Source organism: Hipposideros armiger, unplaced genomic scaffold (assembly GCF_001890085.2).
Source record: "Hipposideros armiger isolate ML-2016 unplaced genomic scaffold, ASM189008v1 scaffold_519, whole genome shotgun sequence".
Classification (NCBI taxonomy): Eukaryota; Metazoa; Chordata; class Mammalia; order Chiroptera; family Hipposideridae; genus Hipposideros; species Hipposideros armiger.
Genome location: NW_017731869.1, coordinates 1,252,749 through 1,280,342, shown reverse-complemented (window position 1 = coordinate 1,280,342; position 27,594 = coordinate 1,252,749). Strand labels below are relative to the sequence as shown.

Here is a 27,594-nt window from a genome sequence, read left to right as displayed (position 1 = left end):
TGGAAATTCAAGCTTCTATGGTGGATTCCCCATTGAGCGGAAGGAAGGCCACACCCCTGTGGGCAAGCTTGTAGGAGTATTCCCATTTGACAGATGAGGAGACTGAGGCCTAAGTGGCCAAGGCATCTCCAAGGAGACAGGTTGGGGTGTAGATCTGAATGGAGAACCAAGGCTGCAAAGGCCGGGATATTTCGCGCTGCACCATGTCACGGCCTTCCTTGCTTTGTAATCCACCTTCTCATGGGACATGTGCTATCTGTGTGCTGGGTCTTGCTGGCTCCATTTGCTTAGTGCACAGCAGGGCTCAGTAAATGGTGACGACAATGAACAGTCTAGAGATCTTATGAGAATACGCTCATCCAGCGACATACGTGCCCAATGAGTGTGTGTGAGCTCTGGTGCAGTTCTATCCTCTGTACCAGCCATGGGACAGTCCTCACAGACACAGGTAAAAACAGCCTCTCTCTGCTCTCACAGCCTCCCCTTTCACTCACCCGACACATGGCGAGGAGGCAAATTCACCTCTGACCCTGGCATCTGGGTGGCCATTAAAGGTTCAGTGTGTGAAGACAAAGGAAGCACTATGGTGGGCTCAGAGAAGAAGGGGGCTCGCTCCCGGACTCCCAGCCCTACTCTGCCCCTGATGCCCAGCAGCCCAGCACCTGGCCTGGGGTGCCGGGGGCCCTTTTTCCCCAGCCTCCTTCACAGGCCCTGGCTCAGCTACGGGCTGGTCCTTGCCTGAGGCTGGACAAATCCAGAGCTTTAGTTCATCACACACTTGCTCCCTGAGCACAGTTTATGTGAAGAACACAGGCCTAAACTCACTAGAATGGAGAAAATGTGAAGAATGTACTCCAGGTGGGAGCTGAAGGGCTTCCTGAGAAGAGAGAACTGAGTTGGGGAGAGTGTGCTTGCTGAAAGATTGCATGGGCTGTGGAAACTCCCGGCTAGTGCCCCTCCACAAAACAGTTAGTAAGCAACACTAGCAAAGATGATCATGGGTCCCCTGAATTCACTTCCAGACCCTCTTCAGGGACCCCGTGATTCCAGAATTTCTGATACCACCTGGGGAGTGACCAACCACCCTCCCCCAACAGCCTTATCTGCTGCCTCAACAGCACTCTGCTGGCCTGTTTCAACCAGAGAGTTCACCGAGGAGACGGGCAGGTTCTCTGAACACCAAAATAACCCAGCAGCCAGCAGGTTTGGAAACAAAGGGCTCTCTGTGCTCAAGGGCAGTGCGAGCTGTCACACCCGGGAGAGAGCAGAGCATCCATCCTCAGGAACAGGAAACAGGCACTGTTTAAGTCTGCCCCCCCACCCCCGTCTCCCCCTTACAGTGTCCAACCTACAGCCACTTGGGGGTGAAAATGGTTCTCCCGTCTTCAAGGACAACACAGGTAACAAAGCAAACTCTGAGAGAGGGTAGAAATGACTTGGAAAAAAGGAAGAAATGTTTCCTTATTTTTTGGAGGTTTTGATGAATCTCTATGAAGGGATCGCAAATAAAACCTGAACTATGTGTGTCCATTCACTACATAAATGTGGATGCACACTCTGAGGCAAAAGAAAAACATATTCAAGCTGTTTCTGGTTAAAATCCAATTATTTGGATTTCAGAGTTCTGGCTGGCTACTTGACCTCCTACTGGAAGCATGTTTCTTACCGTGAGAACTGTAGATACAACAGCAAACCCCAGCAAGCACGTCATATTTTCCCTTTCTGTGTCCAAGGCTATGCTGAGGTCATTGGCGTAGTCATAATACAGCCACCATAAGACACCGCAGACAACTGGAAAGCAAAACACTGTGGGGCTCAGCACCTGCCATCAGGTAACCAACCACCCCCGCCACCCTCCATCCCAACATGTGGGACCACACGCCGGGTCGCGGCTCAAGCAGTAGGTCCCAAATCCCTAGGCTTTACAGCAAGACAGATTCCCTGAAGGAGCTAGACAGGGCCAGGGCAGCCCCTGACCCCCACCCTCCACCCCAGATCTGGGGTAGATTCTTATCTTTGGGAGACACAGTGGGGGTGACCCCAGAATACAGGTGTGTCCTGTCAGCCCAGCCCACAGGTTGGGTCTGGGTGTGAGCAGGGAGGAAACTGCACCAACAGGATGGTGAAAGGAACAACATTAAAGTCCAAAGTCTAAAACTTCCAAACGAGCTCTGCTGGTGACAACTCCTACAAGAGCCTGGATATGGAGTTGGCACCTACAAAAATGGACAGATACCTTAAACTGCAACTGCTCTGCATTCAGGCACTGCCACCTACACCACATCCACAGTGACTGGGAAGGTCACAGTTGTCTTTAGTTGTAGATGGGAAAGCATCCCTCGCCAACTACAGTGCATGTACTCCAGCCCAGGCACGCTGTGTACCTGTGAGCTGTGAGGCTCGAAGTGGCTGAGGGCATAGCTGATTAATGGGGAAATAAAACACTGTGGCTGTACCAATGACTAAAAACTCAAATACCCCAGGCCAGTTAGTAAATAGCTGCTGCCTTAAGCCTCCTCCATGCCCCTGCCTCTTGGACCCCCACATTTCTTGGATGGGCCCCAAATCCAGCAATGAATAGGGAAACAGTGGGCACAAGAGAGGTTCTCCAGGGCCCTGCCCAGCTCAGTGCCTACATCTTTTCAGATGGATCGTGGCCTTTGCATGACAATGTGGGCACCCACGTGCCAATGGGAGATGTGCAAAATCAGAAGAAATCTTTTAAGAGGCTTCCAACAGGCATTGGAATTGTCTTTTAATTGTATGGATAGCAGGTCCCTCAAATGGCAGGCTCATCTCAGAGGGCGGAGTGTAGAAGACACAACAGACTGAGCGTTAACTCTGCCATCATCTGTGAGACGTCCACTATTCCCCTTGCCCTCCCTGGGCCTGTCTTCTCATATGTAACCTGGTGGGGTTGGATGAAAAGACTCTCTAAGATCCCTTTTAGCTCAAAAATGGCAACTTTTAAGTCCTGTACTTAACAGAAAGGCTTTTCTATTAATCAAAAAGAAATAAATCAAGTGGAAATACTTACACAACAATCCCAAAATAACCAATGCGATGAAAGTGTGAACCAGAAGGGTGGTGATGAATCGAAAAGTAAACACCATGGCCAAAGACAAGCCTGAAAAGTTAAGCAAAACATAGAAACTACAACAACCAACGTGTGAGGGCGATAATGACTAAACTCTTCCGAAGAGTGAGGGTGGCAGCATAGGTGAGTTCAGGCGCTACTGTAAGCCACCTTCTGAAAGTGCAAGCATTCTTCTTGAATATATTTTTTTTTAATTTTAAGCAGGTATTATTCCCAAATACCCAAAACATTTTTTTTTCTTTCAAGTCCAAATGAACCATTTAAAATTTTTTGTCATACTTAACTCTTGACTTCTTACTAGGCTTATGTAAAGCTCTCACTTTAAGTGTTATCAGATATTCTAATTAAATAGGAAAGATTAATGCCTTTACAAATGAAAAATCTAAGATTCTAACTATATGGTAAACTATGTAAAAAATCTGCATATTATTTTCCAACTTTTGGGTTCTTAAGCTGATAAATGTATTCTAAGTATTATAGTGAATTTATAAATACTAGTTTACTTTGTTTTCCTGAGTAAGAAATCAGGATTACATACAGCTGTTTCAGTGCAGTGGTTCAGAACATGGGTTTGGAATCAGATCTGAGTTGAGTCTCACCTCTCCCACTTTCTCTACTAGATGTGTGACCTTGGCCAAGTCACTTAGCCTCTTTAAGCCTCAGGCTTCCTCTTCTGCAAATGGTGATAGGATTCTGCTAAGGTTTGAATGACTTAAGAGTAAGTACAATGCCCAGCCCATTTGGGTCATAAGAACTCTGGTGACTAGTTAAGCATCCCAAGCATTCAGGAATTAGTAACCTTGTGGTACTGAAATTATGAAAAACTCAACTTGTAAACTGGCAAAATCATGTTCCAATCTGAACAAAGAGTTTCTTTCAACCCAGAGGCTGGGAGGCAGCCAGTGTGGAAGGGGATAGATAATGGGCCAGCACTATTGCCCACAGCAGCAGAGCGTATTACCTTGTTCAAAGAGAAAGTCAACTCTTAAAGGGGCTTATCACAGGCTGAAACATAGAAAATGGGAAGTCAAAGGGTTAAGAAGTAGGAAGCTGTTTCCACAAGGGCCCGGAAGGGGCATGTCCTGGCTCAGGCCTTGACCTGCCCACAACCCAAAGCAGGGATGTTCCTTGGAAGAGGTGGACACATCATGCCATTGCTGTCTGATGATGCTATTTGACCTGGATGCACAACTCATTCCACTGCTCACTAAGCAGCCTTCTGATCTGGCTTGCCTACAGGAAGGCCGGAAGACATGTGTTTCTGGTCCCTCTGACAGCTGTTCTCTTCATGGCCAGTTCATACACTGGCAATCTGCTTTGCACATCCGTCTTGATGCAGAGCTTAGGCCCAGGCACTAGAACATGGTTGCTATATTTTAAGGCACCCCCACCTCGTGAGCCTCTTGGCAGAGAACCAGCTGGTCTTCCCCCCAATTATACGGTCCCCTCTCCCACTTGAACCTAAACATTGAAAATATATCTATAAAGAAAATATACAAAGTGAAGTTTTCTATTTAAGTCAAGAGGCTAATTTTCATTGTACAATATACATTAAGTGCAAGAAACTGGCAATCCATAAATCGTCATGAAATAAAATTAACTGAAAATTACCTAATGAGAGGATACACAGGCCAAGGATTGTGTCTCTTCCTGACATGATTCCACTTAGAATTCGATGGAGGGTGTCAACATCATTTACCAAAACAGATGCAAACAGAGAATAGCACTCCGGTGTTTGAGGAATGCATCGATTAAACAAGGGAAAAGATTTGCTAAAAATAAAAGATGGAATGGTAGAGGTTTAATTCGTTATCTTTAAAAAAAAGATGTTTATTTAAAATTCTCAACAACCAAGAAAGCCTAAGATGTGCAGTAATAAAAAAAAAGGTTTATCACCCTGTGTGCAAAGTACCTCTTAGAAAGCCAGGCAACTGTGCTGCTACAGTGACTAGCTGATGCTCTGGAAGGAAAATGACTTACGGGCACTCCTAGAAACCAGACACCTGAACTTGGAGAGCAACCTGCTGACTCTCATGCCTTGGCCCTTCTTAGACACGAACTAGGAACTCCAACACCAGAATCCTATTTCTTATGTTTAGGTCTAAGATTTATCTCAAATTAATTTTTGTTTATGAGGTAACAGTTGTCATACAAAGTCCTCTTTCCCCATATCATTTGTTGAAAACACTTCTTTCCCCATGAAATTGCTTTGGTACTTTCATTAAAAATCATTGACCATGTATATGTAATTCCATTTCTGGGCTCTCTATTTTGATCATTTATCTATTTGTCTCTCCTCATTCCAACACCACACCGGCTTAATCACTGTAGCTTTATAGTAAGTCTTGAAATCAGATGCTGTGAACCCTCTAACTTTGTTCTTCTTCAAGATTTTTTGTGACCCTAGATCTTAGCTTTTCTGTATTTTTGAGAATAAACTTGTCAATTTCTACAAAAATTATATTGGGAGGATTGTGTTGCACACAACTTGGGAAGAATAATTTGGGAAGAAGTGACATTCTAACAATATTAACAACTTCCAATTTGTGAATAAGGAATATTTCTCTACTGATTGAGGTGTGAGTGTCTCTCAGCAATGGCTTTAACTTTTCAGCTGAGGTTGCCCGTGCTTTCTGTTAAATTTATTCCCAAGTATCCTATATTTTGATGCTGCTGAAGATAGACTTAAAAAATTTATTTCCTAATTGTTTGCTGCTAGTATATAGAAATTCATTTTGACCTCATATCTTGCAATTTTGCAAAGTGCACTTAGTTATTTTAAAAACTCCTTTGCATCTTCTTTTTTTATTTCAAAAACAATTTTATTACAGCCAAAACAGTGGAATTAACTGTACATAATAAACTATATACACACACTTTAAGTTATAGGGAATAAGGCTTATTTTGGCAGATATTGTTAAACAAAATTAAAGTTGTATACATTAGTAACATAACTCAACATCCTTAATTTGGTATAAGTGTGACACATTTTCTTGCTTTCCTATGTGCTGCTAAATCACCATAACCTGCTTTATAAAACTGATATGTTGAAATTTAGCTTTACTGTTTTCCACAAAGAGATTAAGTAACCTTTGGACTATCTACGTAAATAATTAGGCCACCTGTAAATAAAGATGGTTTCATTTTTTCCTTGCTTTTTCTTTTCCTTACTTTATTGGCATTCCTAGGACCTCCCTTACAATGTTGAGTGAAAGTGGTAACAGCAGATATCCTTGCCTTATTTCTAATCTTAGGTGGATCAATAACTCACCTTTAAGTACAGATTAATTGTAGATTTCTCATAGAATTGTAGATTTCTTTATCCGACTGAGAAAGCTCTGCGTTATTCCCAGCTTGCTAGTCTCTTATTTAAAAAAAGAGCTAAATAGTGTTAAATGATATACCAAAGTTTACTTAAGCAGCCCTCCACTGATAGCCATTGTTTTCAGTCTTTTGCTATTACAAACACTGCAGTGAATAAACTTGCACAAATGTCCTTTCATATTGGTATAAGGATACCTGTAGATTAAATTTCTAGAAGTAGAAATGCTTGATTAAAAGGTGTAGGGGCCGGATGAGTGGCTCAGTTGGTTAAGAGCTCGCTCAAGAGTTTGAGCTCTGAGCAACAGCGGTTCGAGTCCTGGCCCGAGCTGAGCAGCCGCTGAGCTGCCAACAGGTGGCAGGATGGCTCAGCTACAAAAAAAAAAAAAAAAAAAAGGTGTGCACATTCATCACTGATGAATATTGGTGAATTGCCCTCACTGCCTATTTCCCCACACCCTTGCCAATACAATGCATTAGCAAACCTTCCAGTGATGTTGCCAGTCTTCGAGGTAAAAGAGTCTTAAATGGAGCCTCCCCTACTTGAGGGAAGTCCAGCCTCTTTTTGTATGGTTTAACAACATTATGTTTTTTTTTCTTCGAAGCATCAATGTATATCCTTATCTAATTTTTATATTGAGAAATTGGTATATTAAAAGCTGATTAGTAAGACCTCATAAATTAGAGAAATTAATCTTTTTCATGTAAATTGCAACTTCTTTGCCTGTTAATTTTGTCTCTAGTGTTTCTGTCATGCAGAAGTATTTGTTTTTAATGCAGCCAAATTTTTCAATGTTTTATTTTATGTTTTCTGAGTTTTACATCAGAGTTAGAAGCCTGCCTTACTTTCAGGTTATAAAATAATTCTCCCATGGCTTCCAGTACTATGTTGTTTAAAAAACTGGAAGGGCTAGTATAGTTTTTAAAAAACTGGAAGGGCTAGTCCTCTACATTGTTTTTCTTTTTTCAGATTTTTCTTGGCCATTCTTGTTTTTCATTTTAAGTTTTCATTACAAGCTTTCAAATCAGCTTATCTAGTTTCTGGGGAAAATCCTGTTGTTATTTTTACTGCAATCATGATAAATTTATATCCCCACTTTAGGAGAAATGACATCTTTATATGCTGAATTGTACTATCAAGAACCCAGTTTGTCTTTCCATTTGTTCAACTTTTCTTTAGAAGTCTACTGAAGTTTTCTTTCTGTGGTTCTTATTCATTTGTTATTAAATTTCTTTCTAGGGACTTTTGTTTTTGTATGTATTTTTTTCTTGTGGTAAAAGGAGTCTTTTAAAAAATATACGAATGCTACAGATTTCAGTATATTTATCTTGTTCCCTGCAACCTAAGTTCTCTTATCATTTGTAGTTTTCCAGTTAATTTTCTTACCATCTGCAGAGTAATTTTACCTCTTGCCTTCCAATTTTTAAAACTTTAATTTCGTTTTATTTTCTATTACTAAACAGTCTTACCATCAACAAATCTGAATTGTTTTGAAAGCAAGTGTTTTCTGAAATTTCATTTAGTATTTCTGAAAAATAAAGTCTGATATAATGTCTGATATAGATTTAATATCATTTTATTTGTTTTTCCCCAAATACAATTCTCCATAAGACCTTAATTTTGTCAACACGGTTTGTTAACTATTTAAGCATTTAATAACCCAGTGCTGGTAAAGAATGACCCATTAGTCCTGAGAGTAAGGAGAGGCATATAAAGTATAGGTCATCCCTGGTGGGTGGCTAACCAGTTGACCACAAAGTACTTCATTAGCTAGGACGGGGATGTGTCTTTTGGCCACAGGCTGTGGTTTCTTCCCCTCTTATGCGTTTCCTTTCCCTACCAGCAAAGCCACTCATATTTGCAGGAAGTACTTTGGAAAGCTGACTATATATTTAGATGACCCTGTTGGAATTCATCCGAGCAAACAATGCAGTGACACGCATGGGCACCTGTGTGTGGGGGGCTAGAATGTGATTTACTGAAGGGAAAAACCTAAGCCTTTCAGATTTTAAATACACAGGGGACTCAAAATACAATATTACGGTTCATTGAGCACCAGAGGAAAAAAGATCTGCTTGCATGTTATCTTCTGCAGTATTTTTTCACTGCTCTTAAAAGCTCCTACCTACCTAGTAACAAACCTTCTTGATACTCAGCCATTGCTCTAAAAGGGCATGTTACACCTCATGTGATCAACAGAGGAAGAAGAAACAATTAGTTTAGTCAAAAAGAGGTATTTAGAAAATGCACTTTGGCCCTATAGCCACACTTCTCATGTTTTCAAGCTATTCGCTCTTGGCCCGGCTCTTCCATGATAAATATGATCATTTCTATCTAAAAACAAACACTTGCTTGTGTAGGAAAAGGAAATGGAGCCCTCAAGGTTATTTCTATCTGCCTAAATCCATCCAAGTAAGGCTGGTCAATAAGCAGTTTTGTTTTCACTTGAAAAGTTAGAAAGGTCTGCATTTAAGCAGTGAAAAGATGAGGACTGGCTTGAGAGGTAGAGAGATGGTGACCCTAGAACACATGGGATGGGACCCCGTACACACACTTTGGTGTGAGCCCAAGGAGGCCATTTGCCAGGCAAAATAAAACCAATGTAGCCTTGACTGTTTGTTTGGCGTTATAGAAATCAACGTGGATGCTGTTTGAGTTTGAATGCCAGCAAAACCACAACCTTAACCCGTCTCTGCAACACTTTTCTTAGCTATAAAATAAGGATGAAAACAATACCTACAGCACAGAGGCTTTGCGAGGTCCAAATAAATTAATATACATCAAGAGCTTAGAAAAGTACCTGACAAATATCACAAGCTCAGTAAGTGCTTGCTGTTATCATCATCAATATCAAGCTTCCATGGAGTTGCAGTTGCCGTCCCATGTATAGGAAAAGGAGAATTGATCCAACTCAGGTTAAGTTACAACCTGAAAAATTCCATTCTCTTTCAATTCCTTCTGCAGGCACAGTTACAAACAGCGTTCTTTAAAAAATCCTTTTCAAACACAAATACTACATGATTTCACTTACATGTGCAATCTAACACAGTCAATCTCATAGACGTAGAGAACAGAACGGTGGTGGTACCAGTTTAAATGATGATGTGCAGTCACCATCATAGGTCAGTTTCCCTAAAAGCAGAGCCTGAGATGGGGATTCTTGTTTAAGTGATTCTGGAGTACAGTGTTCTTAGGAGGAAGGGAATGAAAAAGAAAAGGGTAAAGAAATAAAAGGAATAGTGAGGAGGGGGTCTCAGCCACAGACTCACTTTAGCCTGACCCCAGGGGGAGCTCTGGGGCACTTGTACCCCTATATCTGTCAGTCATTGGCCACATTCTAGGGGTGGGGGTGACAGGGAGGGGTAAGTCTCCCTGACTAGTTGGCTTCTGTTTGACCAAGGGCAGTTCTTCAGAGAAGGTGGCAACTGTGAGTGGCTTTCAGCCAATGTATACAACAGCTGGGAGTCGGGCCACTAAGTCTGGTACAGCAGATCTGGGCAGGGCACTGACTGCATCCCTTATAATCCTCCTAACCCTCATTCACATGTACAGATCTATAAAACATAGAGCATTAAGAAAAATGTGCAATATGTTTTATGTACATTAAAATACATATCACATAAAATACACATAGGAGCACTGCAAAACTAATATGGATATTTATGTATTAAAGACTATGTATCAAGAAAAAAATAAGTCAAGTTGTGACTTAGAACCAGAATATGCTTAGACTGCTCAAAGGTGCTTGGCTTCTATTTTCCCCATGATTTACATGCCATGTATCAAATGAGTGTCTCTCACCCTGATTAGTGAGAGAAGGGCCAGATAAAATGACTGTGGTGTGAGGCCTGGCCCTGCACTAAACAGCCGAGACCTGGGGGGCCTGCGTCTCCTGAACTTCAAGAGTACGAGCTAGTTATTGGCAGAGCTGGGACCCCAGGCCACCTGCAGAATGAGGATGATGCTAACACTGCACACTGGGCTGTGGGAAGTACCATATGAGAGCATTTTGTAAGGTATACACAAAATGTTAAGGGATTTATTAATGTCTTTAATGTACTATATGTCCCATGAGCCTTCATCTCATTTGGGTTTGCTGTGCATTAGATTCCTAGTATATTTCCACAAATGCCTCTTTCTCCCCTGCAATTAAAACCATTTAGTTTGTCTTGGTAGCATAGGAGTGAGTTAGCTCTGGCGGTAGTGGGAAATTCAGGAATATTGATTTTTTTCCCCGGATAGCAAGGAAATTTGACCTGCTTTATAGGAACTGTTTCAATAAATGTCGTTAGAAAAAATAAAATAGTCTCATAGAAGCAAAAATTAGAATGGTGGTGGCCAGGGGCTGGGGGGAGGGGGTCATGGGGAGTTGAGGGTCAAAGGGTATAAAGTTAAAAAAAAATCCTTCTCTCTTGAAACAATTTCCCTTCAAACTATTAAACTATTGTAGTTTATTTTCCTGGGTTCAGTTTGTTTCATCAAGACAGTTTTATGATATCTGACATGACCCAGAATTTTAAAAATATTATAGAAAAATGCAATGGGTATTCACCTCTGCAAATAATTCTCTCTGCTTTCAACTGCTTATAGCACAAAGTATTTATTTTAGAAAAGAATGTCACAAGGATGATTAACTATATTCTTCCTCCTACTCATTTACAACTTACTCACGTTACTTTTTTTAGCACCTGCTAGATCAGCATTTCCAAGCTTCACTTGCAACCCATTAGAAGACTATGAAATAGATTATTTTTTTTTAAAGTAAAGTAAATTAGGAACTATTAGAGTGAGTCATATGTAATAAGGGGAAAACTTGCTTTTTGAGACTTCTATTTCTGCTCCATATACATAAGTATGTATGCAGGGATGTACATACTGGGGTTCTGATGTAATAAATTTCTTACTGTGAGTCCCAACCAAGAGTTTGATAGACACTGTACTAGACAGTTGACACAATACCTTGTTCTACTTAAATGATTATTTCTCAGGGATTTTGTACAGAAGTCTCATTCATTTAAACATATTTACAGTTTTCAAAAGAAGGGTAATACAAAATAAACCCAAGTCTTCCTTCAGTACATCTCAGCATGGTGACAGTGGCAATGATTATTAATTGCATTTTCCCCATTAGCCTTCTTTCTCAACGGCCCAAACGTGAGCCATTTACCATGGCAGTGCAACCACTGCTTCATCATTACAGCTTTATCTATGAATATTTATAAAGTGCCACCTGTATGCCAGGTCCTGCTCTAGTTGATGGGGATGAATAAGACCCTGAAAAGAGTCACTGAGCGGTCTTCTTGAGAAGGACCTGTTTTCTATTTTCATTGAGAAGAAAGTTGTGGTGGCCCCTTGGCCTTGCACATCTAGGTCTGTTTCTCATGGAGAAACCTAGAGCTTTACAAACTAACATTGTCTGATTGCAATAAAAAAAAAGCAAAAGTCAACAATTTCTACTTTGTAACAAATAGTTGGAGTAGAAAAAATGCACACAAACTACTTTATAAAACCCACTCAGCAACAATTCATATGTTACTTTTGCTAGCTCTAGTGTTGTCTAGGACTACCTTTATCTTTACTGTTTGTTCGGTTTTCTCCTTATTTAGCCTGGTTCCTAATCCATTGTCTGTTGTATGTTGCATATAATCCTTCCTTGTTTAATCTCTGGTTCCCTGTAGACTGTAAGCACCCTGCAAGCAGGGGCTCTACCTGTTATCTGCCTTGAGCTTCCCACAATACCTAGAAAAGTAACAGATATGCACCAAGTACCCAGTCGCTTCTGTTGATGGATAAGGAAAAAATATGGAAGCTTTTACCTTGGAGGAACTGGTAGCCTGGGGCACAATGAGTCTGCATGTGGATTCTGGGTGTAGTTGGAGGAATTCAAATTATAAACACACAGGAAGGACCCTGAAAGCAGAAGGTGCACAAACGGTATCATTTTCCTATACTGTGCCCATGTTTCCAGAGGATCCAGTAAGGAAACCACAGTCATTTTACAAAACTGGTAAGTGGACAGAATAAACCACTCAGATCTAGAAAATAGGTCTATGGGTGACCTAGAGACAAAAAGGATAAGCATAACCACCTGAGGTCAAGTAGGTCCTCTCTTTTTTACTCTCTCTCTAAAACCATAAATTCACAACTAAAATTATACTACCATTATATGATTGGTACTAAAATGAGTTGAAGGTTATTTATTGTACATGCTTGATATTTTCAACCCAGCCTTGCAAACAAGTTTTAAAAACCTGGTATGCTATTTCCTAGGCAGATAAAATTGGCAGTGGGTTGCCTCCAATTTCTTTTATTTTCCTTTGGTTGTTTAATCCTTTTACGTAAATCTGAAAAGTGGGCTCAGACAGAGCAAAGTACTTCAGTTACACAAATGTTTGGTACAACTTACAACTATCCCACCGGTAGTCATGAGCCCCAACATTTTAATGAAAGAATATACTTGTTGGTAATTCAACAGGCAGCCTGGGGGTGCCCCTCTAGGACTGGATGTGCCCATGTGCACAGAGCTCTCTGACCCGTCTGACCCTGCCCTTAGGCCCTAAATGTCTGCCATCTACTCTATGTTCCCCAGCAGTGAGCAGAGAACAGCTAGAGTTTCTGGTAAATCCAAATAATCTTGAATGAAACTGAACAAGCTCAAGAGATATTGTTTATGGCCTTTTCCACACAAGAAGAGGCCCCCAAAGAAGGACAATTTCCACCTTTCCGGAGAAAACAGTGTCAGGGTAAATTGTCTTCCGTAGGTCTGCACAGGTTACCCCACCATGGTTCCCAGCATCAGGGAGAAGAACCTGTCCCTCAGTACCTACCATTGTTCTTTGCAAAGAGCTGGATCTCTTCCAGGGTATCAAGCTGCTCTTCAGGACAGCTGGATATGCAGAGAGTGGTGGAAACAAGCTTCCCATCCTTGACTTCCAGATTGCAGGAATTCATAAAGAACACATGTCTAGGAGACAGGAAGCAGAAGACACGTCTTAGAACATGTCTTCTCATTGGGGTTAATTGCGGGACTTAAAAAATATCCACATGATGGGCCGGCCGAGTGGCGCAATGGTTAAGAGCTGGCTTGGGACTCCAGAGGGCCCCGGTTCGGATCCCACATATGAGGGCCAGTGACACTGCCCTCCACAGCTAAGATGCTGAACAACAGCTCAACCTGGAGCTGGGCTGCCTTGATTCGCCGGCAACGGTGTAGGCTGCAGCCCCTGTGGCAGTGGGTTGCCATGGGCTACCGTGTGCGGCCAGCAGCCAGCGTGAGCGGCCAGCAGCCACAGTGAACGGCCGTCCAGAAGCCGGCGACTGATATGCCTCCCTGGGAAGAGCGCAATGATGGTGCCAACTTGGACCAGTGAAGCAACGTCCTCCACAACTAGACTGAAGAACAAAAGGAGAGCAATTTGTCTGTTCCCCTTCCCCCAATTCCCCAGCGCTGTTCCCATCCCCACAATTCCCCAATAAAAATCTTAAAAAAAAAAAATCCACATGCTATCAAATGTGGGAATAACTATGCAAACTTTTATAATCAAATGCCTCAGCATTATTTAACATGTATTATACCTACTGGGGGTCATCTAGAGAGTCTCACAGCTTGGGAACCACACTCAAATGTTACCAAAACTTCCCGTTTCCAGATTCAGCCTTTTCTGGGGGATAACACTAGGGAGTTATCTGAGGAAGTCACTGAGGATGGGAAAGGACTGACTGAACTGCCACGGATTGCTAGATCAGGGCAGTGCACAGACTGTTCAATGAAATCCAAGAAAGCATATTTGCACCAAGAAAGTGGTGCAAATTTCATTTGCATCAATGGAATCCAAGAAAGCATATTTGAGAGTGTTCGACTATACTTCAGAGACTAGCTGAACCCAGGGAAGTGAGAAGGGAGAAGGAGGCGGCCAAGGCTGTCTCTCCCTCTGCCTCGCAGTTTGAGAGCCAGAAAACTCATGAGAACCCTCCTGCTACTCAGACACTGGGCAGGTGGGGCACAGAAAAAAAACCCCGGTGTCATTAATGAGTCATGTGTGGGGCTAGCAGAGGCAGCTCCCTGACCCATGCCCAACACCTGTCCAGGTTGCTGGGATCAGAGGAATGGCAGAGGAAGAGCCCTTGTAAGGTGACCCTCTAGGGGAGGGGTCAGGAAGAGGGTCCCGGAAACTTCTCCCCCGCCGTCAACTGAGGGTGGGAGAAAGGGAGGTGGTAAAACAGGAGAGGGGGGCACAGATTTTCTGGGTGTATGATAAACATATATTTTATTAAAAGTTCTTTTTAGTTGTGGTAAAATACACATAATTTACCATCTTAATCATCTTAAGTGGCACTAAATGATTGTTGTGCAAACATCACCACCATCCACTCACAGAACTCTTTTCATCCTGCAAAACTGAAACTCCTTACCCATTAAACAATAACTCGCCATTGCTCCCTCCACCCCAGCTCCTGGCAACCACCCTTTTACTTTGTCTCTATGAATGTGACTACTCTAGGGACCTCACGCAAGAGAGATCATAAAATATTTTTCTTTTTGTGACTGGCTTATTTCACTTAGCCTACTATCCTCTGGGTTCACCCATGTTGGAGCACGTGTCAGAATCTTCATTCTTTTTAAAGCTGAATAATACCTCATAATATGTATACACTACATTTTGCTTATCCATGCATATGTTGATAGACACTTGGGTTGTTCCTACTTTTTGGCTATTGAGGTTAATGAATCAGAGACTTTTCAAACTAGAATGATTATGTCTCAGCACTGCATTAGGAATATAATGTGACATAGGAGCATGGGTGCCTCTGGGCAGCCCCTTCCTCCTCCTGTCTCTGCAAATGACATCACAAGCGCAGGGGAAATGCCCCCAGGTAATGTACGCCCAGAAGTACAAAGCACCCCACCTCAGGAGCAACACTTGGGGGTAGAAGAGGCCTGGTCCGAGATTCATATTTGGTGATGCCAAGCTTACACTTGGGACCTATTCAGACCCTCAAGATTTCTTTCCTAGGAGCTGCTTCTGGTCACCAAGTTCCAAAAATTATTACAAGCAGTCAGTTTCCATCTTAGAAAATCATGGCCAGGAATTTCTCTCCCCTCAGGGGACTCTTATCTCTTCTCTTTCCTTCTAGTTTCTGTGTTGGTGTTGGAGGGGGGAAATGTGACCCCCCAGTGACATGGTTGAGAGTGCAGACTGGGGAGAGGGTAGGACAGTCCCCAGCATTCCCAGTCGGAATCCAGGTATTTCCACGTTGGAACAATACTGTGGAGGGTGCACAGTTGGTAACATACAATTGGTAACATGATTCTCATACATTATTATAATGGTAACAACTAACATTTAGTAAGCTCAAGCTGTGTCTCAGTGGATAGTTAAAGCAACCTTGTGAGGTTGGTCTAATAAACCATGCTTAAAAGGTTGAAAACTCAGCTCAGAAAGGGTAAGTACTCTGCCCATGGTCAAATAGCTGAAAAGTAGCAGAGGCTGAATTTGATTTTAGGACTGGCTGATTCTAAAACCTGTGTCCTTACTACCACACACATGTCCCCCTTATTATGAGATGAATTCACAGAGTTTTGAATGGGGAAACAGTTTCCAGGCTCAGAATGAGTTAATTTATACAAAGTTTGAAATATGATAGAGGTTGGAGACTTACTTGAACACTTACTTTTTTAGGGTCATGTCCTGCCCTGAAAGAGGAGCCCCTTCTACTGGGTAGTTCTTCTTGCCACACACGTTGCCAAAGCTGTCATAGCCAAAGAGGAGTCTTCCTGTGGCTCCAGCCACCACTGAGTAGCCTGTGATGAACATCTGGCAAAACCCAGGTAGCACATCAAAGCCTGGCCAAAGAGCTGCAAACCAGTCCCCTATCCCTGAATGCTGACATGAAATGGAACTGGGGAGAAAATGAACTCCCTAGCATCACTGCACTTCTGTCCTCCAGCAGTACTGTCAGGACGCTGCTACTCGTTTTAACAGGTTAAGTAGGAGAACATTCTAAAACGTTGACACAGATTCCTGTCCATCTTCTCACTCTCTTCTCTAAGAGTCTGTCATCGTTTTCCTCTTGGCCTAAGTTCATCAGGACAGCTCAATTTTCTTTCCTTTGAGGTTCTTGTTTTATCTAAGAACACAAGGGCTATGCTGCTTCTTTCCATGAGTTTTCATCCATCCATCCATCCATCCTCCCTTCTTTTTTCCCTTCCCGTCCCTCCTCCCTTCCTTCTTCTCTCTTTTCCTCCCTTCCTCCTCCTCCTTCCACCTCCCCTTCTCACTTCCTTTTTCTTTTAGTCTTAATGGAAGACTGACCCACAAGGGTTGAGACAACACAGTTGATACGTACCAAAATACCGTGTGCAGTAAGTGTGAAAATGGTGTTTTGAAATATGCTTAAAATATGCAAAATAAAGAACCTCAGGTATTCTACGGGACACGAATATCTTGCAAGTTATGTTATTTTTATCCAATTTCATAATAAGTGTGGAATATTTGAAATTTCAGCTCAAAATTTCAGTTTCATTAATATGCTTGACAGGCCTTCTATCAAGATTGACAATGTATTTTCCTCTAAAACAAATTTGGTGTTGTAAGTTTCCCAATATATGATGCATAGAATACCATTTAATACTCTTGGTCATTCCAGGAGGGGGGTATAGCACACCACTTAATGTAGTATTGATACCATATGCTCCAAAGGTACATTGTCCCAAAGTCAAATATGATTCAAATATTCTGCAATCATTATTAATTTAGAAATCAAAATAACAGTCTTCAAATGTGCAGTGTGTGTCAGAGACTCTGCTACTGGGAGCCAGAAAGATGAACAAAAGAGTGTCCCTGTCCTCAAGGAACCTGGCTTAGAAGACAAGCAGAACGTATAAGCTGCAGATGTCCTGGAAGGAAGCTCCCACTCCCCCAGCATCCCCTGAGTCTAATGGTAGATTCTAGAATGAGTGAGTCACCTTTGCTGGTGGACAGAGCCCTCACCCTTTACTTCCACGCTATGGTGTAACTGAGCCCCCACATGGCCTCAGCATATTCTTCTCCTGCCCTTCCAACTTGGACTGTGGTGATCCTGACTGGGTTGGGACTTTAGAGGGAGGAAAGGGGTCCTGTGCTTCTGCCCAGCTCATGAGACATTTAATAATGAAGTGAAATTTTCCACTTATCAGCATTCTTTATATTAATATCTCCCTTGGGAAACTCATAGGGAGCAGTGGAAGGTTTTATGGCGGGCAGGGGGAGAGGATTTGGGTAATCCTGAGTCCCTGACATACTTCTACTACTTTAACGAGCAAAACTTTGCTTTCATTTCAAACACACAATCACAATTCCATATGATAGGTGATTCAGTAGGTGTGTGTCCCAGGTACAGTGTGGCTGCTAAGGGGTTCACCATCAACGGTGATATCAGAAAATGGAGTCTTAAAAGAGGAGTAGGAAAGGGTGAGATGGGAGAGGACAATGGAGAGGTAAGTAGAAGCAGAGATGGTCCAGACTTTGAGACATTCTGCCCTACGTGTCTCATGAAAATATTAAAAAATCTGGTACTCTATCTACAACAGGACGTCCCTATTTGTAATTCTGGACCCTTGGCCCAAACCTCCTTTGTCCAGCTCTAACCTCAGGCAGCACCATCAATAATAATCCTGTCCAGCATGTCACCAAGATCAGGACATCACAGGACCAGAAAGACTGTACAATAGAAGCATAAAAACAAAAACAAAAACAAAAAAACCACTCCTTGGTCTGTTTTAAATATCTATGGCTTAAAAATGTTGCAGAAGATACTAAAAGCCGGTCAACTAAGGACTCTCATTATTCAACTTTAATGTAGTAAGGGAATATTGAAGGCTTCAGGTTTATTTTGCAAATGGCATGTAATTTTAGAGCAGTTTCTAATTCTGTGCCACCTCTCAGATGGTTCATAATTGTTCAGGCTATCATGCCCCCAGATAGCCGTTGGACTGAGAGTTCGGTAGTGATATACTAGGTTGGAAGTACTAGGGGCTAGTGAAGACCATTAAATAACATAACAGCCAAAGATCAAAGCTGCCAGGCACAGGCAGGACAGCTGCTCCATGCATTTATACAATTGCAGACCCAGATAGAAACACCAGCCTTCTGTAGGGAGCTAAGGAAGAGGTGGTGTAGGTGCACAATTTCTCTCAGCTCCAAGGGCCATGATATAGACTACAGAACATATGGTCACACTTTTCAGGCCCAACCTTTCACTGTGCCTGTAACCGTGTCTGTCCATAGGAAATCAGTTAGGAAAGTCAACAAGTGAATAAATGCTTTCCTAAAGAAAGAGAAACAAATATGATATTTTAGGGACTATTCCAATTTAAATCCTTTTTTTTTTTTTTTTTTTTAGTTTGACATGACATTTTTACTGGAGATATCTAGCTCCTGTTAGGGCACAGCTAGCCTGGAGCAACTCAATGGCTTGCTCCAAAGGCCAGTCTTTCCAAACCAAACATTATGCAGAGGCTAGCATTTGTCTGCAATGTGGCTTGATACAGAATATCAGAAACAGAGTCCATCCTACAGATTCCAGAACATGCCTTAATTATAAGCCTTGAAACTTTTTTACTGCTCAGATTCTATCTTTACCTAAATGTAACTGTGCTGAACACTGATATGGCACTCCGATCCCCCACTGTTGTTCTAGGGATTGCCTCAGCTGCAGAAAGCACTACATCACAGGTCATGCTCTTTCTTAGGGTGACCCATGTTCAATGACGACTCGATGCAGGAATATCAAGGCTTGGCCATCTAAGCACAGCTGGGGACAGCTCTAAAAAGCCACTGTAGCTCCAGAGTTCCCCACAATTTAAATCTTTTCAACAAAGGCAATTACTCTCTGGTAGCTATTATCGGATTTTATAAATTAATCACTTACCAGGCAGCAAATGCATGCCTCAATCTGAAATGGATGATTTCATGAACATGGTCTTGGAAAAAGCTGAGTGAGGCTTTCTCTGTTCTTACCTACAACTCTAAAATACGTATCAATGCCTCAAGATTCAGCTTCTGAGAGACTCTCCCAGGACTAAAATGGCACAGCCTGATGAGGTCTACCAGCAATTATACATACCTGGAAACTAGAAAAAAAAAACTTGGAAAAAAAATCATTACCTATCTAACTAGAGGGTTTATATCAAAGGCCTGTTTCCCTGTCTGCTGCGGCTGCTAAACACAACATACCAAGAGTGTGTATGTTCTGCTTAGCTAAAGTAAGAGTAATTTATTTCTAGGCTCACCCTAGATTTTCCTGTGTTAGAAGAACAGCAAACATATGGGGAACATTTTAATTTGGGGGGGGCTGAGGTGGTAAAAGAACTTCCATAGAGTGAGCTCAGCGAAGAGACCACACACTGGTCTATTAAACAATTCCCGCTGCAAGGGGCGATTTTTATTTCCTAATGGGGCCTTGCCTTTGGAGGCCTGCAGCAACAACACAGCCTCTCCAACTGAGCAAACCTAGGAGGGTGAGACCTCCCCAGGACTGATCTTTATTCTGTTATCACGGCAGGTGTCACTCACCGCAGCACCAACTTTCACGGGGTACCCCCCAGAAGCCCTGGCTTCCTCAAGAAAGGCCCTAGGCATGTGATTTATATTTGGGGCACAGTTATTGGGGGACACATAACTCTGATGTCTTCCCCGTCAGGCACCCACACTTACCAAACCCGTCCAAAAGAGAAAGAACAAGAACAACCACGTCGTATCTGTGCATTTCCTATAAATCTGCGGTCGCCACTGTCGTTGCCTGGGAGTTCTCTCTGCAGAAACCTTCCAGAAAAAGAGGGGAGAAAGTTGAAGAAAAGGGGATAAAGCCCCATATGGGTCCCGACCTGGAAACGGAACCCAAACTGACTCGAAGACTGTTCAAAGTAACTTTTTGTTTGGTTGTTTGCATTGTACCGTGGCCGCCTGGAGCTTTCGTGGAGCTTGGAAACGCCTTCTCGTGCGGAACGGATGTGAAGTCCCCAGTCGCCAAGTCCCTACCTGGAAGTGCACCTGGAGGCGGCCCCAAGGTCGTGCCCCACCGCCAGCCTCTCTCTTGCCTGTGCCCCAGCACCGCAGTGGGATCCGAGGTCCCCCTCCAGGGGTGCCCAGGGCTTGGAGCGCCGGGCTTTATCCGCGCGGATTAGGAAAGGCAGAGGTGTCCTGTTAGGGCAGGTGCGTCCAGGAGGGGCCTGAACCTACTTCTCCCGGTTACCTCCCCCTGAATCCTTTCCCCCGGGGCGGACACTCACCAGGCACTTGGCGCCGAGGCAACGCATCCTGCGCTCCCGGCCGGGACTGGGGGCCGGCACAGCGCCCGCAACTGTCCACCTCTAGTCCCAGTCCCAGCCCCAGCCCCAGCGGCAGGTAGGGGCGCAGCGCCCCCGGGCGGCCGCCTCCCAGCGCCGCGAACTCCGCCCTCTGCGCGTACCCGCACGCCGGAGTCAGCCGCCGTGCTTGCTGCGTTCCCGAGAGGCCCCGCCTCCCCGGTACCCCAGACACCCACCTCTTCGAGGGCAGCACTGGGGTCCCCTGGTGGGTCCCGGCTGCGGCCTCGTTAGCTGGTCCCCATCGGCCGTGAGCAGAAAGTAGGAAGTCTGGGCCAATCCATCCCTAGGAGTGAGGACAGGTGTGGTGTATGATCCACAGGGAACAGGTGAGTAGCGTTCACCTGTGCCAGATTTTGTTGTACTGCGTTACAAGCATTATTACATAATCCACATGGCATAAACTATTGTTATCCCTAATCTGCAGTTGAGGGAAACTGAGGCACAGGACTGCAGCTATGTCACTCGTGGAGGAGACACAGCCAGCAAACTGTAAGGCGGGGAGTTGAACCCAGACACTCCAGGAGACGCTCTCAAGGCGGGTCTCTGCAAGCACCCACTATGACTCTCATGCCGCTGCCATTTCTACCAGTACGGTGGACTCTAATGGCTCCTCCAGTCTGTCCTGGAGAAACCCAAGTCCCCGGAAAAACCGCAGGTGCTAGAAAGTACGAGAATAGAAACCCGGGGGGCCTGAAGACGGCCTTCATCTGGGAGTGCGGGAGTGTGGAGGGATGAGATGCTGAGGGAAGTGGGAGGAAAGAATTTGAGGTTCTGAGGTTCTGCTTCTCTCCCACGTCGCCCTGGACAATCATTGCCCGACTCTTCACCGTTGAAATGCTGGTGGAATTAAAACAGCTGCAGACCTAGCCTCCATCCCCCTCTCCCCAAGCACACATAGGGCCAGGGAGGGCTGTTTGGTGACTGTTTCCTTTCCATACTGCTTCTCCCCTGATGGTAGAAACCTGGCCAGAGGAATGTTTATCAAAGTAGCTGAAACTCCAGGGAACATGAATTCATAGGCCAATTAACGAGACATTTGAGGAATACAACTACTATAAAAAAAAACCCGATTGAACAACGTTTACCACCTGAAACTGAGTTATTAGAGCTGAGTTATTAAAACCAAGGTTTTAAAGAAGCATGATAAATATATTTAAGAAGAGAGGTGACAATAGCAATCTGAATCAGGAAAAAAATGTCATGAAACGAAAATGAACAGAAATATTAGGTATGAAAAATAGAATAATTGGAATGAATATTCATTGATGCTATTTATTAATAACATGGGTTAAATAGTAGAATAGATGAAGCTCAAGAGGAAGTCATAATTGGAAGAGCAGTTTCAACTCTCCAGACGCAACAGGAAAAGATTTTTAAAAATAAAATAAGGCAGTTTATTTTTATTTTTTTATTATTTATTTATTTTTTTTTTTAGCTGAGCCATCCTGCCACCTGTTGGCAGCTCAGTGGCTGCTCAGCTTGGTCCGGGACTCGAGCCGCTGTTGCTCAGAGCTCAAACTCTTGAGTGAGCTCTTAACCAACTGAGCCACTCAGCCGGCCCTAAGGCAGCTTATTTTTAAATTTTCTAATTAATATCGAGGCTAGACCTAGAATAGAAAGGGAGTAATATAAAAATGAAGAGGAGGAAATATTTGACATACGATGGAGATATATTTTAAAGTTGAAAGAAAATATAACTCTGATAGAAAGGGCAAGTTTCAAGCTATATATTATACCTTTATTATTTGTTTTAGGAATTTCCTAAAAAGCCATTTACTGGAGCAGTAGACCCACTACCCAACTAGCTTTCATCAGGATAACAGCGCCTCATCAGAACCATAGATCACTCTTCTAATCATATGACTGTACCCTTCAAGGCTCTCTTCAAATCCTCCCCTTACTGCATCCACCAATCCTCAACTACCATATGAAAAGCTTGCCTAATCTAATCAGCCTCGCTGGATCGAAAGACACATTTTTTACCAGACCCTATAAAAGCCTATAAATATCCCATCTTGAAACACATCAAATGTTAATATTCATACATTCACACTAATACTAAGTAAAAATAAAGCCTCATTGATTGCCTTTAGAAGATTCTAGTGGGCATTCAATTATTTCCAAAACTGGTAAGTAAAGGGAAAGAATCAAGTACATATCCTGCCTCTCCTATACAAACCATACTTCAGGATAATCCCATAACTGATGAAGGAGGTTTCTCTTAATAGAAGTATTCTGGCTTATAAGAGTGGAAGGAATGATAGACTTTAGGGTATCAGTTTTCCAAACATCACATAAAAGGACAATCAGACATCAGTGTCCTCACAGTGAAGAATATATTGTGAAGTAGTCATATCAGAAAAGTCCACCTGAATCTGACTACCAAATTATAAGAAACACAGAGAATAGAGGAACAAGTCAAATGACACCACAGGGATGCCACCAAAAAGACCAAGTCTTCAAACACATCATCATCAACAATAACAATAACAGCTAAAAGATTATAAGAAAAAAAGATAGGGAGAGTAAACCTATAGATTAAAAGAGACTTGGGAGATAGTTTAATTACAATGTATGGACATTGTTTAGATCCAGATTAAACCAACTATAAAAATAAAAAGAGGATGATTAGGAAATGTGCATCCTGATTGGATATTTAATGATTTTAAGTAATTTCTACTGAGGAATTTGGGGATTTGGGGATGTCGTCAGGGTTAAATTTAATAAGGAGAGTCCTTATCTTTTAGATTTATGTACTGAAACTTTTATAAAATGATAGGTTGTCTGGGATTTGCTTTTAAAAATCCAGGGCAAAGAGAAGTGGGTGAGGGTGTGGGGAAAATTGACCACCAGTTGATAATTGCTAAAGTTGGGGGAAGTGTACATGGGAGTTCATTAAATTGTTTTCTCTACTTTTGTATGCATGAACACAGGGACAGTAGAGCCACTAGGTTCCCTTCCTAAATGTGATCCTTGGAACTTTCAGTTTGGTTAAAAATAAGTTTTTATTACAAAATGTTATATATGTTAAATTACATCATGTTATATATTCCTTTGTATATATCAAATATTGCCTAATAAAGTTGTATGTAGCATATATATGTTACATGTACCATAGATCTAAGTCATAAGGCATACCCTGAACCCACCTCCCAATTTAGGAACTGGAGCATTACCATAACGTTCCTCCTGAACACCACCTCTGCCAAACCTTCAATCTCACAGGTAACCACAGGTTCTGAATTTTGTTTATCAACTCCTTGCTGAAACACACTTATTTCACAATATCTTATTCCTTAAAAAATATGATTTCATTGTTTTTTTTAGGGGATGTTATTAAAAATGGTGGTATATGGTATGAAGTTTGTCTGGAACTTTTTTCACTCATTATTGTTTATTCATGCTTGGTTTGAAAATTGAGGTTGGTCCTTCATAGACCACCAATTTAACTAAAGACTTTCTGACTGGAATATGGAAGCACAGAGCAATCAGATTGTAGAGTCCTCAAATTCTGTTGAAAATAGATGCTTGCACTGCTAGGAGCTGACTGCTGGATCTAATTTGTTAGCTTTCCTTTGTCCATTTCCATACAGTCTGATTGTAATGTTATGTGTAATCAGATCTCTTAATCTCCTAGGTTTCTACATTTGTGCAGGACAAAGCCCTCCTGTGAATGACCTCAAGACATTTCCTACTTTACTTCACCAAGGTTTTGTATATAATTGAGTTTTGAGAATTCCTTATGTAGTCTAGATATAAGTCCTTTATCAGTTATGTGATTGGCAAATATTTTCTCTTAGTCCACCTTAGCCCAAACCATCATCACCATCTCTCTGCTTCCACACTTGCCTTTCTGTAATCTCTCCCCACACAGCCAGAACAATCCATTTAAACACAAATCAGGTGAAAAATAAACAAACATAAACCAGGTCATTATCTCTCTGCTCGAAGTCCCCCAGCCCCCATGGCTCCAACCCTTCTCAGATTAAATTCCAAATCCTTGACATGAATTACAAAATCATGAGTCTGGCCACGCCCCAGAGTTTCTCTAAGGTTTTACAAGGTCATAACTGCCTCATCGTGCTGGGGGCCAAGTTTTAAAAGAGAGTTATCACATATTGTCCCAAAGAAATGTCTCTAAAGGCATATGTTTTAAAATGTGTATTTCATCATTGAAGCCCTTAGTAAAATAAAAAATATATTAACCATGTTCTCTACACCCAGGGCTCTTTCCAAACTACAGTCCCCCAGGAAATAGTGTTTGAAGTCCTCCTTTGCCCGCAATGATCAAGTCAGACATCCCTCCCCTCTTTTATGAAGCCTTCTCTCTCAGTCTACTGCCCTAGTAATCCACCCTCAGTCCCAACAGCCCACAGACAAAATGGTTCTTTTTTGTTTTCTTAGCTCTGTGTTCACACATAATGATTGAATGGAAATCTGTGAAACTTGTGTCTACCTTACATTACTATTGTGGGGAGCACAAGTCTATTAATTTGCATTTTAAAAATATGCATGTATACTGTATCTAATCAATTCAAAGGCTCACTTTTTTCATATTTTAAAGACTGAAATCGGGATGTCTTAAGTGATATTAGAAAGCATAGTTTATCAGCATTTTTTTCTTTCTTGGTGGCCCATAACATAATGGTACCTTGAATTTGATAGTTGCCGGAGAGTGCGCCCTTCTCGGTGCGATGTCCAGGTTCTTGGCGTCTCAAGCAAAGAATTGAACGAGATACTGAGACAAAGTAGTGAAACAGCAGTTTATTAGAAGAGAAAGTACACTCCAAAGAGTTTGGAGCAGGCCGAGCAAAGGAAGAAGCTCAAAAGGCGGCCAAGGGCTCAAGGGGCTCAAGGCTCAAGGTGGCATTATTAGGAGAAAAAGGAAACTCCAAAAGGTTTGGAGCGGGCCGCGAGAAAAGGCAAGGCTCAAAATGCTCAAAGGGTGCTGACTGGCCAGGACTTGGAGTTTTTATTCCTTTTTCTCTAGAATGGGCTGTTCCTCTCTGGGCGTGGGACCACTTGATTGACACCTGTGATTGACAAGAGGTTATTACCTCATCTTTTTTAGATTGCACAGGTGTGAGTGACTGGCCTAATCCAGTTGGGTATTTTGTACCCATTTGTTTCCCTGTAGGGGTAGATAATTACCATGAAAAGGGGAGGTTTGGGATGGAGAGGGGAGGTCTTTTGGGCAGTGCATTCTGTGGGACATGCAGGAATGCAGAGACCCAATGCCTGCCTCTAACTACCTGCCTTGTTTTCCCCTTGAGAGGTGTAATCCTAATAAAATCTCTATGGGAAGTTGAAGGGCAGGAGGTCTGCTTCCTGCTGGGCAGGGGCGTAGAGGTGTCCCTGCCTACTGGGGGATTCATGGAACTCTCACCCTAACTGATCTCAGATGAGAGGAAGGGGTCTCAAGATCCACCTGGAAGACCGTGTTGGCTTCTTTGGTTGCGACTGGCAATGTTGTTGGGGTATCATCCATATCCCCAAAGCCCCTGAACACGGAAAAATAGATTTTAATTAATCCATTAGCTTTTATGAAGTCTGTGGCCATTCAACCAGTCACTCAGGGTGGTGTCAATTGTCCAGGAGCTGGCCCCAGAATGGGTTTGGAAAGAATCTTTAGGCTTACTGGCCTGGGGAAATGTTAAAACCTATTTAGTCTCTGGGATGGACTTGTCCAAGGCAGCGGTTCTCAACCTGTGGGTCGCGATCCCTTTGGGGGTCGAACGACCCTTTCACAGGGGTCGCCTAAGACCATCAGAAAACAAAAAGATACTTACATTACAATTCATAACAGTAGCAAAATTACAGTTATAGAGTAGCAACGAAAATAATTTTATGGTTGGGGGTCACCACAACATGAGGAACTGTATTAAGGGAACGGCATTAGGAAGGTTGAGAACCGCTGGTCCAAGGGTTAGGTCTGGAAAGGCTTGGAGGTTGTTGGGAAGTCACAGGCTTTTAAGTAGTTATCTGAAGCAGGGCTAGGAGATTTCTATGAACAATCTATTGTTTAGGATTCAGAAACTGATTAGGAGAGTAATCAAAGCCAGGGGCTAAGGAACTAAGAAAATAGGGAGGAGACTTAACATTTCTATAGGAAAGAAAACAAGTTTTTCAGTGGGGGTGTGGGGGGACTACTCACTTGGCCCATAACAAAACTATCTTACAGCTGATTAAATATGGAATATAAATCCTGTGTTTATGTACCTTAATCTCACTAGCAAAAGTTTAATACAGCATTCCGTAGTTCATTATTTTTGCTATATTACACTTAAATATAAATTGAATTGGGAATGGGCATCACGTCCTCACTTCCAAACTGCAGACTTTATCAATGTAAGAAAATGCTCCAGAAACTGCAAAGGATTACTCATTCGAGGGGTATTTTTTTTACATTTAACCTGCTAAAGATGAATTGTAACTTTAAGCAAACAAAGCTGGGAGGGTCTATGGGCGGAGCTAGGGCTTATGAAATTCTCTGCTCTAAGTAATTGCGAGAACCCTGCAGGAAGAACTGTATCTTTATAATAAAACTCTATGGTTCTAACTCTCTCTTCCTCTCAGTAGACACCCTTCTGTCTTTGCACGCAGACCAGAGTATGCACGTGGCTTGCCATACAGTCAACAAACAATGACTAATTAATAGAAATAATCGACACTTCACGCGCTGGCCAGACCACGCCAAGGGGCCTAGCTTCGAATCTGAGCTCGCCAGCTCGCCTGGGTAAACGCGCCCCACCCGACCGCCGATCCCTTCACACGTCACAGCTCCGCGACCAAAGCAGCGCTTCCAAAGCTCCCTTCCGAGCGCGCTCA

At 42.7% G+C, this 27,594-nt stretch overlaps 1 protein-coding gene across 7 annotated transcripts in view; it reads right to left on the bottom strand.

The window, feature by feature from the left end:
* SLC44A3 (solute carrier family 44 member 3) overlaps positions 1-20,843 on the bottom strand; it is a 96,700-nt gene extending 75,857 nt beyond the window's left edge. For 5 of the 7 annotated variants that reach the window (XM_019668195.1, XM_019668196.1, XM_019668194.1 and 2 more), the window contains exons 1-8: positions 20,689-20,843; positions 20,114-20,221; positions 16,092-16,234; positions 13,247-13,383; positions 12,236-12,329; positions 4,709-4,869; positions 3,038-3,127; positions 1,667-1,791 (exon numbers count right to left, since the gene is read on the bottom strand). In XM_019668195.1, coding sequence (XP_019523740.1) covers positions 1,667-1,791; positions 3,038-3,127; positions 4,709-4,869; positions 12,236-12,329; positions 13,247-13,383; positions 16,092-16,234; positions 20,114-20,221; positions 20,689-20,715 — 885 coding nt within the window. In that variant the 5' untranslated portion in view covers positions 20,716-20,843. Of the gene's footprint in view, positions 1-1,666; positions 1,792-3,037; positions 3,128-4,708; positions 4,870-12,235; positions 12,330-13,246; positions 13,384-16,079; positions 16,235-20,113; positions 20,222-20,353; positions 20,659-20,688 lie in introns of those variants that run through there. The other 2 variants (XM_019668198.1, XM_019668199.1) reach the window with 2 other exon arrangements.
* Positions 20,844-27,594: the final 6,751 nt, after the last annotated feature.